Raw genomic sequence first — 14,781 nt, 5'->3', positions numbered from 1 at the left:
ACTCAAAAAATAAAACAATGTAAAACAATGTCTCTCTGCCTTCTCTCAGGGAGGTATTAAAGTTCAAATAGCAGTGTACCCAGTACCTTCCCAATTGAGTTGACCATCCAGGAGAGCTGTAGATCTCTCTTCTACCCTGGAGATGGCCATATACTTGGTGAGGGGAAACCTGAGTTGACTGTCATGTCAATCCTCCTCCTTTCATGACATTGTCTTGAGAGTGTGCTGTGATGCCTCAAGAAGACAGAATATCAGTACCTACTCCCAGAGATTTGGTCAGACTGTCTTTTTCCAACAGGTTTCAGAGTGGTAGCCGTGTTAGTCTGTATCAGCAAAAACAATGAGGAGTTTTGTGGCCAAACCTTGCAACAAACCCCGGTGCCAACTCTGTCCGCATATCTATTCAAGGGACACTATCATAGGGCCTAACCACATCAGCCACACCATCAAGAGGCTTGTTCACCTGCACATCTACCAATGTGATATATGCCATCATGTGCCAGCAGTGCCCCTCTGCCATGTACTTTGGCCAAACTGGGCAATCTCTAAGCAAAAGAATAAATGGGCACAAATCTGACATCAAGAATTATAACATTCAAAAACCAGTAGGAGAACACTTCAATCTCCCTAGACACTCAGTAACAGACTTAAAAGTCGCAATTCTCCAACAACAAAACTTCAAACATAGACTCCAATGAGAAATTGCAGAACTGGAATTAATTTGCAAACTGGACACCGTCAAATTAGACCTGAATAAAGACTGGGAGAGGATGGGTCACTACAAAAACTAATATTCCGCTGCTGATACTCACACCTTCTTGTCAACTGTTTGAAATGGGCCACTTTGTTTACATTGGCCTCATTAGCACTACAAAAGTGATTTCCACCCCTTCTTGTGAACTGTTGAGAATAGTCCACTTCCACCTTAATTGAATTGGCTCGTTAGCACTGACCCCCTACTTGGTAAGGCAACGCCCATCTTTTCATATGCTTTGTATTTATACCTCTCTACTGTATTTTCCATTCCATGCATCTGATGAAGTGGGTTTTAGCCCATGAAAGCTTATGCCCAAATAAATCTTAGTCTCTAAGGTGCCACAAGGACTCCTCATTGTTTTTCCAGCAAGGGCATTTGAACTTTGCATCATGAGCAAATGCAGGGTGCATTAGCTTCTTAAACAAGCAAGAACAGTTTAAGCACCTCACCCAAAGGTAGGGTGCCTAAAATTAGGTGTCTAAATCCTTTTTAGGCATGTAGATAAACATGGCCTGGTTTTCAGAGGGGCTGATCGTTCACCACTGTCTTTGGCTTCACTGAGAGCCATGAACACATCAGGCCTCTTTTACTTGGGTACCTAACTCCATCTCTAATTTTACACATCCAAGTTTAAAACATTGTCAAACATGCTTTGCATGGATAGGGGTCATATTAGCTCATCAAAGACGAACAGTGAAAGTTTGATCAGGACAAAACTCCCGAAGGCCAGTGAAATGATGATTTGAGACTACAACGTGGAGTATTGTTTAAGTTGGCTCAAGTTCTATAAGTGCCTGTGCTGAGGGCTTATCTACATCGCCCCGCAGTTTGGACTGTGATGGTGTGAATTTCTGTTTAAGGAGAACTACATAAATGTAAACTATGTACCTTTTAGTTCACACCCACATGGTCCACATGGGGGAGTTAAGTGTGTGCTGCAATTCACATCCCTCTAGACTGAACCGCAGGGCTCTGTAGACATAGCCTTAGGGAGAGCTGGAGCTGCATCAATATATATCCAGGTTCTGCTACCCTTACTCACTTGGAGTATTATGTGTCATGGTCAGTGTGACTACTTAGGGGAATTCTGGTTGGTATTGGAGGCTCTGTGTATCTGTGTCAGATTCCAAATCCTAGTTTGAATGTGGAGCTTGTTTGCCTCCTCTGCTGTCTGTTGCCTCCATATTGAGAGCTAAAACCCACTGGAAGTGACAAGAGAAATTCTTGTACCTGGCACAGGGCTAACAATAGAGGGTCATTAAACTTCGATAATCATCCATTCAAATGGTGGACCTTTGAACAAAGAGCTTCTCTACCCAGGGCATACCAATTTTTCAATTTGAACTCCAGGGAAAAAGTAACTAAGCAACCGATTACCTGGTAAGGGACTTCAGTCTCTTAACTAAACTGATCAGAGGGTCACCTCACCAAAGAGGAAGTTGTAAAAGAGAGGTTCTTTTGCTGGCCATTTTATAGGGAGAGCAGATAGGAAACTGGCTGCAGAGGAAAGAGACAGATTCATGATTCAGAGAAGTCATGTTCAGTAAGGGGGATCCTGAACACCCCAGAAAGCCCACATAACGTCTGAGTAGTGAGGAAATTGAAGCAGGGAAATGCAAATAGGTATTTTTAGTTTTGTCTAGGTCTGCATAATTCTTGTCTCGCTAAAGTAAAGAGTACCCACAAGGTTGGATCTCTGGGAAAGGGTTTACTTAAGGTACTGGAGAGACTGGGGGTGGAACCACAGCCAGTGGGACATGTGAAGTCACTCAAACAAGAACCTACTTAGGCCCTTCCGCAGCCTAGGAGCTGTAGGACTATGCCAGTGGGAGCCCCCACACCGCGAGGTAAGAGCCTCCTGCCTCTAGGCATGAACCCCCTCCCACACACCAAACTGCTGCTGCTGGCCCAGGGGGCTGCCCGGTTTGGACAGCCCCTGAGCCAGCACCAGCCGCTGCAGAAGTCACAGAAAGTCACGGAATCCGTGACCAACTCACCGCCTTACTCATAGTTACTGGAAAGTTACATTGATGAGCAGAGACAGTTGGATGTTTCATTTCGTTCAGTATGGAATTAGTCTCTGGATATGTACATTTTTTGGAAAAAATAGTTCCTATTTTAATGTTAATACCCGAGTTCTATTAAGCTGTGGGACGTTGTTGAATGTTCAGATTTTTATGTTCTTTACTATGACTAAGGATGTGTTGAAGGTTATGCCATATGTCATTTGAAAAGTATTTCTTCATCGATTTGCAGTAAGGACTCCAAATTGACCTATGATCTTGCTAAAGTAATAGTTTTGGTTTTTCATAATATACTTGCTCCTTGAATAGGTGGCTCCAAGTAGGTTCTTGTCTGAGTGACTGCACTTGTCCATTCCACTCTAGGTGAGTGTGTGTGTGTCCAGTGCACGCACCTACAGTGGAATGGAAATGCACAACACCTCTTGAAGAATAACAGTTACAGAAAGGTTTCAGAGTAACAGCCGTGTTAGTCTGTATTCGCAAAAAGAAAAGGAGGACTTGTGGCACCTTAGAGACTAACCAATTTATTAGAGCGAAAGCTTATGCTCTAATAAATTGGTTAGTCTCTAAGGTGCCACAAGTCCTCCTTTTCTAGTTACAGAAAGGTTAGTAACCATTGGTTTCCTATTATTAAATTACAAAGAAGTTAATTGTGGCTTATGTTTTGAGAAGTGTCTTGGAATTCTTGTGAATTTGAAACTTGAGTCATAATTTTGAAAAAAACTAAACTTCTTGTCCCTTACATTTTTGCACATTTTAGTGTACTTTTTAAGTTTTCCAATGTGGGGACCGTAATAATTTTCTTTACCAGGACTTTGTTTCAGATTTTTAGATAAAGTAATAAACTTCCATTTTGTAAATAATATGTACAGTAAGAATGCATGTTTGCTTTTTTTCAGAGTCATTTTAGTGGAATCTACAACTTACTTAACTATGCCTGAGCAATTGCATCAAGCCAGCCAGGTAAAGCAGGGTAAAAAACACAGGTAGGTTTTAAAATTCAGTTACTGATTGTGTATTGTGGTGTAATACAACTTTATTGGCATAACATCTTGTATAAATCTGTATCCCTAAACTTTCAAGAATTGCAAAATGTGATTTTGGCATAAGATAGAAATTATATAACATTTATGAAAAGATATTTTATAAATGAAAGAATATCATCATAAGCATTGGAAAAAGATATATATATTTTAAGTTAAGATCTGAAGAGATGAAAATTTGTTGAGTATGGGAGATGAGGGAAAAGGTGGACTTCAGTGGTAGGAAGAAACAGCAGAGCAGGTAAATATTAGAGCTAATGTGGTGATGTGTGAAAAGACAGAGAGCACAATGGTGCTAAATGAGTGGAGGAAGTGGAGAGAGGAACCAGTCTGCCTTAGTGACTCTTTAAGTTCATTTGGAGGCTTAAAAACAAGGAAAAGTTCTTTTGGATTGAACTGGGTCCTGAACCGAATAGGCTGGAGATGTTTCAGGAGGGGGTGAGATCTTCACATTTTTTTTAGCATGTGGGGAGGCAGGTGACAAAATTCTGCACATGCTAGAGTTCTAAATCCTATAGCTTTAGGAGGCCATAGTCTGTGGATTTTCAAAAATGAAGATGAAAAAAGATGAATGCAAATGCAGAGATCTAAGGTGAGGCAGTTATGTGCACAGCCATTGTTACTTATGCGACTGTAGACAGATTTTCTGATGTACAAGGTATGGAAGGAGGAGCAGAGTTCAAAGTCACGTTGACAATGGTGGTAAAAATGGCCTAGAGTAGATGGTAGAGACAAGTTACAATCTGAGTAAAGGAGGAATGTTGAAGAAAGAAAGTGCTATGTTTAAGGATACTGATCATGCCCAAAAGAAGTACTTCTGTCTTCACCATCTGTAGCTGACAGGAGGTGAAACAAATATCCACAAGTTTATTTGTTAAGACAAAAGAGGTGGAACAGGAAGAAGTTATTGTATGTGTGAGGGAGACTGATGAGTATCACCAAGATTGATAATTACGAATACAAGTAAGGAGAAGATAGAAAAGAGGTTTGAGAACTGAAACTTTTGGACTCTGTACAAATAACTGTCTTAGCCCAACAGAGGAGTGACCACATACCTATGAAGCAATACCCTTAGCTTGCCAAGAGATTTAGAATTATTTATGGTTTAATAATCACTTGAATTGAAGAACATTACTTTTAAAATCATAGAATGAAATATATTTTGAATTATTCAGTTTGCTTTCTAAGTATTCGTAGCAGTAAGATGTCCCATTCACACATAATGGAAGCTAGCTATACAGAAGGCCTATCATTATTTAACTTCCTGTCAGTACATGGTTCATTTAATTTATTCATAAGACATATTCATGATTCTAGGTTTCTCTATGATAATAAAATGTAAACTACAAACAATGGGCTTTGGTGAACCAAGGCAATAACAAGTTCCACAGTTTTGTGGGAGCATCATAGACTATATCCTGCAAGGACATGGGATTTTAGTGAATATTTTGTACTGAGCTCTTTGCCAGTACATGGTTCAGTATTTCTAAGTATGTTAGTAAACTGTTCCCTTGGATTCCCTATCTCTCTGATTAATAATACATTCCCTTGCTTCTGTCTTCCTAAGTTTACTGATGAAGTAGCTGCTATGTAGATTTAGATATGCCTATGTTACCGGCCACTCTTCAACTTTACAGTATACCACAGTGATGCATATAAAGAGCAAAATAATTCTGGCTTCGTGTGTGGGTGTACGTGAAAGAAAGTGGAGTCAGAATGTTTTTTTCAACTTTTCTTCCTCCTGCCAACACACCTCTGTCCAACTAAAACAGGGTTCAGACATGATCTTGGAAACTAGCTATCATGTCTGTTGGTTCTCTGTGGCCCTAAAGGAATATGGTCAGCTAGCATGGGTGTATAGTTAGGCCCTTAACCTCCTCCCACACATACACATGTTGTTGACAGTGGGCAGTAGGTGGGAGTGTACAATTCTTTGTTTTGGAGCAGCAGTAAGGCACTGTGCACACATCTTACTTGCCCCATCCTTGCATTTGCAGGCAAGAAGGGTCAAGAACCTATCACTTTTTGGCAACTCCTTTGCTCAACCATGTCACATCATACTCGTAAAGAAAGAATTTTGTAGCCCTTCAAATCAGTGCAATGAATATCTGTGGTATTTGTATCTTAGGAAAGTTGAATAAATCCTATTGAGTAACAATTTGTAATTTGCTCTTACTAGTGAAAAAAGACATTGTATGGTTTAAGTTTTCATAGTGTTTCCTTTTAATATCCCCATTTTAACAGTCATTTCCTCACATAACATTTAGGCAGCTTATTGTCTTTACAGTGATTCTGCTGCAGTTTTGCCATGGTTTAGGAAATTATAAGTTCTGCTTTCTGTATCAAAGATGTGATGCTGAAAGATGTGAAATTCTGTATATCAAAAACATAGGTTTCTGTATTTTTATATAAAAGAAAATCTGTATTCATAAGTATAGAATAAAAAGTATTTTATTTTCAGGTAGTCCACAGGGTAGTTTCCTTTTATTTTTTAATTGCTTGCAAGTACAGCTGTTAAAATGGATCTCAAGGGCAATACACTGAGAGGATTTTACATGCCTATTTTGATACAAGTTTGGGATGCTTTTTTAACCAAGCAAGACTAACAACTTATTTTAAGCCAGAGCCTATAACTACCAAATTCAGTATGTAATAATTGTATGGTATGAGCTCGCTCTTCAAAATTTATTGCTAGGAGAGAAAGATTTTGTATTTGGATACTATTAAATTTGAGACTAGAGCTAAAAATGTATTCACAGTAATTCCTTGAGATACATTACCACATCCTTTTCCAGTATCAATACACTCTTACTTGGGCTTGCTATAAAATAAAAGAAAGTCCATTCAATAAACTTAACTGTGCAAGTTTAACTCCCCTTAAAAACAATGGGTATTATTTGTGAACAACAGAAGGAGAGGATAAAGTAGTACAAAGCAGATAAAATGACAAGAAATGTAATTGTTTCTCGGGGTTACAGGAAGAATATATAGAATTTGCTAGAAAGGTTGTCTTTATAAAATATGTCAGTAAATGTAGACATGTGTGCACAACATCTAATTTTACCAAATAAGCTGTGATTAATGACTGTGGGTGAAATCTTGGTTCTGTTAAAGTCAGTGGGAGTTTTGGCATTGACATCACTGGGGCCAAATTTCCTCTCATATACCTAAGATCAAAATAGGACTTAAACCAAAAAGGAATCCTACAGAAAGTGGAAACACAGATTGCTAAGAAGGACTGCAAAAGAATAGCATGAGCATATGGAAGTGGAATCAGAAAGGTTAAACCACAAAATGAGTTGTACCTTACAAGGGATTTATAAGACAAGAAGAAGAAGTTCTATAAATACTTTAGGAGCAAGAGAAAGATGAAGAAAAGTGTAGGTCCTTTACCTTGTGGGGAAGGAGAGCTAATAAGTGATGACATCAAAAATGCCTATTCTGCTTCAGTCTTCACTAGAAAAGTTACTGGTGCCCAGATACTCAATATAATTAATATTAACAACAAGAAGGAAGGAATGCAAGCCAAAATAGGGAAAGAACAGATTAAAGAATACTTAGATAAATTATATGTAATCAAGTTGGCGGGGCCTGATGAAATTCATCCTGTGAGACTTAAGGAACTAGCTTAAGCAATCTCAGAACCATTAGCGATTATCTTCAAGAACTAATGGAGGATGGTTGCTATCCCAGAGAACTGGAGAAGGGCAAGCATAGTACCTATCTTTAAAAAGGAAAACAAAGAGGACCCTGGGAATTATAGACCAATCAGTCTAACTTTGATACCTGGGAGGATATTGGAACAGATTATTAAACAATCAGTTTGTAGGCACCTGGAGTATGATAGGGCTGTAAGGAATAGCCAGCGTGGATTTGTCAAGAACAAATGTCAAAACAACTTAATTTCCTTCTTTAACAGAGTTACTTGCCTAGTGGATGGGGGGGATGCCATAGATGTGATATATCTTGGTTTTTAGTAAGGCTTTTGACACAGTTCTACATAATATTCTCATAAGCAAACTGGAGAAATGTGGCTTAGATGAAATTACCATAAGGTGGGTGCACAACTCGTTGAAAGACCATATTAAAAGAGTAGTTATCAATGGTTCGCTGTCAAACTGGGAGTATGTATTTAGTGGGGTTTGCTCAGGGGTTAGTCCTTGATCTGGTACTAAGCAATATTTTCATTAATGACTTGTATAATGGAGTGGAGAGTATGCTTACAAAGTTTACAGATGACATCATTGTTAGGAGCACACACTTTGGAGGACAGGATTAGAATTCAAAATAACCTTGACAAATTAGAGACTTGGTCTGAAATCAACAAGATGAAATTCAATAAAGACAAGTACAAAGTACTTCACTAAGGAAGGAAAAAATCAAATGCACAACTCCAAGATGGGGAATAATTTGCTAGATGGCAGTACTGCTGAGAAGGATCTGGAAGTTATAGTGGATCAAAAATTGAATATGAGTCAACAGTGTGATGTAGTTGCAAAAAAGGCCAATATCATTATGGGGTATATTAACAGGGGTGTTGCGTGTAAGACATGGGAGGTGATTGTCCTTGTGTACTAGGCACTGGTGAGGTCTAAACTGGAATACTGTGTCCAGTTCTGGGCACCACACTTTAAGAAAGATGTAGACAAATTGGGGAGAGTCCAGAGGAGAGCAACAAAAATGATCAAAGGTTTAGAAAACCTGACCTATGAGGAAATGTTAAAAAAAAACCTGGGCATATTTAGTCTTGAGAAAAGAAGACTGAGAGGGGACCTGATAAGTCTTCAGATATGTTAAGGGCTGTTATAAAGAGGACCAAGATCAATTATTCTCCATGTCCACTGAAGGTCGGAAAAGAATTAATGGGCTTAATCTGCAGCAAGGGAGATTTAGGTTAGATATTTGGAAAAGCTGTCCAACTATAAGCATAGTTAAACTCTGGAATATGCTTCCAAGGGAGATTGTGGAATTGGAGGTTTTAAGAACAGGTTAGACAAACAACTGTCAGGGATAGTCTAAGTTTATTTGGTTTTGCTTTGGTGCAGGGAACTGGACTTGATGACTTCTTGAGGTCCTTTCCAGCCTTGCATTTCTATGATTGCGTGATTAGCTCTCCTTCTTCACTAGGTTGAAGACCTACATCTTTTCCTTCATTTTTGTCTTGTGCCTAATATATTTAAAGAACCTCGTCTTATTATCTTGTTAGGAGTAACTTATTTTGTGCCTTAGCCTTTCTGATTTTGTCCTTACATGCTTATGCTGTTGTTTTGTACATCTCCCTAGGAATTTGTCCATATTTCTACCTTTTGTGGGATTCATTTTTCATTTTCAGGTCATTAAAGAGCTCCTGATGTCATATTGGCCTCTTACTGTTCTATCTTTACTTTGCCTTGGGTTAGTTTATAGTTGTGACTTTAATATTGTCTTCTTGAGAAACTGCTAGGTCTCCTGATTATTGATTATTTGTTAAGGAAGCCATTTAATACTATACTGGATCCAAGTAAATATCTAGGGTTTTTTTTGGTGTGTTTGTGGGGGGAGAGAGGTCAGGGTGGATTAACACCGCTGCCCCCATTAAACATTATTAAAGTTGCAACCATCCAATTAAAAAGCATTCTCCTAACAGATGTTTTGGCTGAGTAACATGCAGAATACTTCCTTATAGTCACCTGTGCCTCTATTATAGATAGAATTTGCACTGTTAAGAACACCTATGTTGAGAGCACTATAGAACCGGGTATAACATTAGTGGTTATATGGAATTGCAGATGCTTGTCTAGTAAAGTGTGAACATTGAGAAATGTATCTTTTTGCCCATTTAATTGCAGACTACAAGTGCACAGGTCAGCTTTTTTCAGTTAATTGGTATAGTACATTTGTGTACACTTTTGTAGTAGGTCAGGTACAGAAATCAAAAACATATATAAGATCCATTCTAGTCATATTTTCCAACTACCCTTGTAAGGGACCTAAAGTAATCCTTTTAAATTTGAAAACGCGTGTGTTTGTGTGTGTGTGTGTGTGTTGGGGCTTATGGCTCATACTCACAATCATGCATCGTAAAGTTGATTCCTAATGGGAATATTCTAGATGGTAGTTGTCAGAAGAAGAAACTAAGTAGGCAGAACCTAGAGTGCTAAGGGAATCCCTATCCAATGTATATTAAAGGCGAAAATATTCTGGTGCAAAAAACAAATTATTATTAGTTTTCCATGGAAACCATTGTCTCTATCTGCATGGACAGTTTTCATGCGGGGAAAAAAATGGACAGAAATCAGAACTGGGAACAAAAACTAGCACAAGAGTGCTGACTCATTTTGTGACCCTAAGATTGTAAGGGAAATGTGTCCCACAAAGAAAACACTGTAATTGTAATAAGGAGTACCAGAGTAGTTATGGCAGATAACAGCCAGAGTGGGACAGGATGGCAGAGAATAAATGGAGAGGAGATATATTCAGACAATCTAATCCTGAACCACTGAATAATGGTTTAGTGTAAAAGAGACCTGAGAATTCAGATGTTGTAGTTGGAAGAGCTCCTTCAGTGGCAAGAACTCGTGGGGCCAGTGTGATGGGATGGTCTGCCCTCTTAAGGGTTGTGATGCCTAGTGTTCAGCCCATCCTATCATGGCTTAGCCCTTTAAGGTTATGTATATACACACACATACATGCTTAGGAGAAGATCCTGTATCTTTAAGGGTTGGGGCCAGGAGCATTAAAGAAAGGGCAGGGTATTACTCCCCTCTTTCCAAACCAATTTGGGATTAACTGAGAGAAAGGGACCAGCATAAATGCTGCTTCCTCCCTCATAATAAGACAGACACTACCAGGAGAAAACTGTTTGCTGTATCCTCCTAGCTTGAGGATTAATTGAGAAAATAAGGGGCTAGCTGAAGGAAAAGCTAGGTAAGGAGTTAGCTGGCTAAATTACAACCCAGACCAAGGAATGTCCTGTCTTTTGTAGTTTCAAAATGTCAGTCTTAATATTGTTAAGCAATACATGCATTGCAGCCTTCCCATTTCTCTTGTGGCTTGGTTAGTGGAATTGTATAAAGTTAGATCCATTTTACAACAGTAATGTCTGTATTTCCTATGTAATATATAATGTATATAACTAAATGTAATACCCTACAACATTACTTTATAATACAGGTGCATATAAGGGGTATATAAGCATATAATATCTTTTAAATTCAAATTTGGAAACTGAGAATTGTGTAACTAGAGAAAGAGAGAAAGAAAGGATATGCAGTAAGTTATCTTTGCATTCATTGTTTGACGCAAATAATTGATGAAAACATTTTATCTGCCACTTATGAGTGATGACGGTTCATCGATAATGAATGAGAAAAAGTGTGCAAAGCCAGTCCATTGTATGTTCTATTTTATGCATCACCAATTTGAGGGACAGATTTTAAGCCCAGACACAGTGAGCATATCTAAGCATATTGAAAATGTATTACAATGCATGCATGTTCGATGTAAAAAAAAATCTTGAAGTATGCATGAATGTGCTTCAAATACTTCAGATTAGAAGATGCCATTTATTCTGTATTGATGAATTTATCTAATTTGTGGGTAGAGCAGCGCAAGTCTTTTATTGTTCACATTAATTAATATTGACAGGAAACATGGTTTTTGACTAGTTTATGTTCAAGTGAAAGATTCTGAGATAATTTCTAAGGTACTAGTATGTCAGATTAAATAGCAATTATTCAAATGATTGAATAGCACATTACACATCATGCAGATTGCAATTTTCATAATGTGTGATGCAGCCACCAAAAACTCCTTATTCAATAATGGCGTTATACAATTGACACTTAAATATCATGGTCAAATTCTGCCTGGGTCACACCCTGTTGACTGACTGACTATGAAGTTTAAAACATAAAGCATTATTATTGGATGCTGATCTTTCCATAACAACCAGTGCAGCAAATAAGAGGACAAACTGCTGAATATGTGCTCCTTAGCTACTTGTGCATCCACTGTAATGGCCTCTAATGTTTAATTTGGCTTAACATTAGTAATACAATTTTATAAATGTTGCACACGGAAAAGATGAAGAACGGATTTTGTTGTCGTAGAATAATGTTTCCCATTGGTAAAATTTCCTAGTTCTCTAGGATGTAGAAGAAAAGGTTATTAATAATACTATGTAGCACTTGTCATCTGTACATTCCAAAGCAAGTTAGAGACAAAGGGTGAAAACCAGGGTGTGAAATCCTGGCTCCATTGAATTCAGTGACAAAAATGCCATTGACATCAATGAGGCCAAGACTGAATCCATGATGTATTGGGTTTAGAAAAAGGTCACATCTTTTCCCTGGAACATAAAGTTGCCAATAAACAGGTTTTGGGTTGGTTTTCATTTAGATGAATAATGTGTATTGTTTTGCTGGTTGAAAGGCACTGAAGGGACTCTGGGGTATGACATCTTATAAAAACTTGGGTCTAAACGCTCATTCCTTTGAAGGAGCTTGCATAGTGAGTGGTGGCACTGCAATACAGAGGGCCGTGTCTGGTGCACAGGGCACAGGGCACACCCAAGGGTGTGAATCTGTATCTACAATCTACTAAAAAAACTACAGTTACTCGTAAGTAACCTCTTTTTCTTCCTGAAACAACAAAATTGGCAAGAAACATATTTTACCTCCATACTTCCTATGAATTGTGATATATTTATTGTTCAACATGGATTAGAAAAATCCATGAGAAAATGACAAAATGCGTGCAGTTCAACTTGTGATGTCTAATTCTATAATTAAATAACAAGCATTAAAAACAATAGACACTGTGGAGAGGAGGGAGCCTAACAAGAATAAATGAGACAAGATAAAATTTCAGGTGTATTGAAGTTTAAAATGTGAGAAGTAACTAAGGCCCCAATCATTGGTATCCACTAGCATAGACTCCTGCACATATGCAGACTCCCACTGAAATCAATGGAACTTTGCACAGGTGGTACATTCTACGGTAGAAGATACCGTGCAGAATCTGGGCCTAAATAAGTAAAAATCCAAATGACGCATTAATTGTATTTGAAATTTCTTCAACTGCAAGGACAAATTGGAGGATTGGGCCAAAAGAAATCTGATGAGGTTCAATAAGGATAAGTGCAGGGTCCTGCACTTAGGACGGAAGAACCCAATGCACAGCTACAGACTAGGGACCAAATGGCTAGGCAGCATTTCTGCGGAAAAGGACCTACGGGTGACAGTGGACGAGAAGCTGGATATGAGTCAGCAGTGTGCCCTTGTTGCCAAGAAGGCCAATGGCATTTTGGGATGTATAAGTAGGGGCATAGCGAGCAGATTGAGGGACGTGATCGTCCCCCTCTATTCGACATTGGTGAGGCCTCATCTGGAGTACTGTGTCCAGTTTTGGGCCCCACACTACAAGAAGGATGTGGATAAATTGGAGAGAGTCCAGCGAAGGGCAACAAAAATGATTAGGGGTCTAGAACACATGAGTTATGAGGAGAGGCTGAGGGAACTGGGATTGTTTAGTCTGCAGAAGAGAAGAATGAGGGGGGATTTGATAGCTGCTTTCAGCTACCTGAGAGGTGGTTCCAGAGAGGATGGTTCTAGACTATTCTCAGTGGTAGAAGAGTTCAGGACAAGGAGTAATGGTCTCAAGTTGCAGCGGGGGAGGTTTAGGTTGGATATTAGGAAAAACTTTTTCACTAGGAGGGTGATGAAACACTGGAATGCGTTACCTAGGGACGTGGTGGAATCTCCTTCCTTTGAAGTTTTTAAGGTCAGGCTTGACAAAGCCCTGGCTGGGATGATTTAATTGGGGATTGGTCCTGCTTTGAGCAGGGGGTTGGACTAGATGACCTCCTGAGGTCCCTTCCAACCCTGATATTCTATGAGTGCTGTCTCTGATACCAGGAACCTTTGAAATTTAAAACTTTAGTTCCACATGTTGAACTAAAGGAGACTCTCCAGTCATATAATCCCAACATCTCTTACAGTTTTGGACGTTATAAAGAAGAGTTAATTTTATCCTTCAGTTGTGAATTACCACAAGCCCTGCTATTGGAAATTATTTATCCCATAGGGTCATTCCGGGAGTCGTTATTCAGACATGTCTCCCATTGACTGAAGTCAGGTCACCCAAAACCCGGGATTGGTATTGCTTAGTACTGTATGTTAAAGTAAATTTGAAAAAAAGTGGATTTCAGGTCAAATCCTTCAGTCCTTACTCAGGGGAGATTTGGGTGCCCAAGAATGGCAGGATTTGGCCTCAAATTCACTCATTTCTATTCACTTCGATTTAACACTCTAAATAGTACCAATCCCAGGTTATAAGCATCCTGACAACTATCGAAACCAAATCCTTACCAATGATCATAAACATAAAAAATCTTATATATCTACTGTATAATTTGGTGTAGTTTATTACCTTTACCGTCTTCAACCCAAGTGCTCAAGTAAAAACACAAAAAAGCAGGATTTATTATGATTGGGTAGGGGTTTCAGCAATGCTCAACATTAATAACATTTTTAAGTTCTCTAGTGAAAATAAAAACAATTTGATGAAGAATCTCAAAAATGCCTTAAAAGATTTTTCAATTTTCTTCCTTCTCCCTCAAACATAAAATTCCCCAAAACATGGTTCATGTCAATACACCTCCATTTGACTAGTGAAGCACTTATATTGGTTGGTAAACAAACTGAAAAGTCCATTTGATTAAAGAAAGATCCAGATCATAATCTCAAATTGTGCAGTCTGCATTGTTACAAGTCATGCTTCTGTTGGTATGCTTGCAGATGCATGCACGGTGACCAGATGTCCCGATTTCATAGGGACAGTCCAGATATTTGGGGCTTTGTCTTATATAGGCGCTTATAATCCCCCACCCTCTGTCCAGATTATTCACACTTGCTGTCTGGTCACCCTAGATGCATGGAAGTAAACTTTTCAGGGAATGTTCTGTCTTTGGTAGTTA

General features: G+C 38.7%; 1 protein-coding gene across 1 annotated transcript in view; it reads left to right on the top strand.

Annotated features, from left to right (window-relative positions):
- Nucleotides 1-14,781, top strand: part of CFAP47 (cilia and flagella associated protein 47) — a 649,074-nt gene that overhangs the window by 243,505 nt on the left and 390,788 nt on the right. The window contains exon 40 of the mRNA XM_084621504.1: nucleotides 3,681-3,767. Coding sequence (XP_084477630.1) covers nucleotides 3,681-3,767 — 87 coding nt within the window. The remainder of the gene's footprint in view (nucleotides 1-3,680; nucleotides 3,768-14,781) is intronic.

The sequence above is a fragment of the Lepidochelys olivacea genome (assembly GCF_965140295.1).
Source record: "Lepidochelys olivacea isolate rLepOli2 genome assembly, chromosome: 1".
In the NCBI taxonomy this organism is placed as follows: Eukaryota; Metazoa; Chordata; order Testudines; family Cheloniidae; genus Lepidochelys; species Lepidochelys olivacea.
This window is presented reverse-complemented; position numbering and strand designations above follow the sequence as displayed.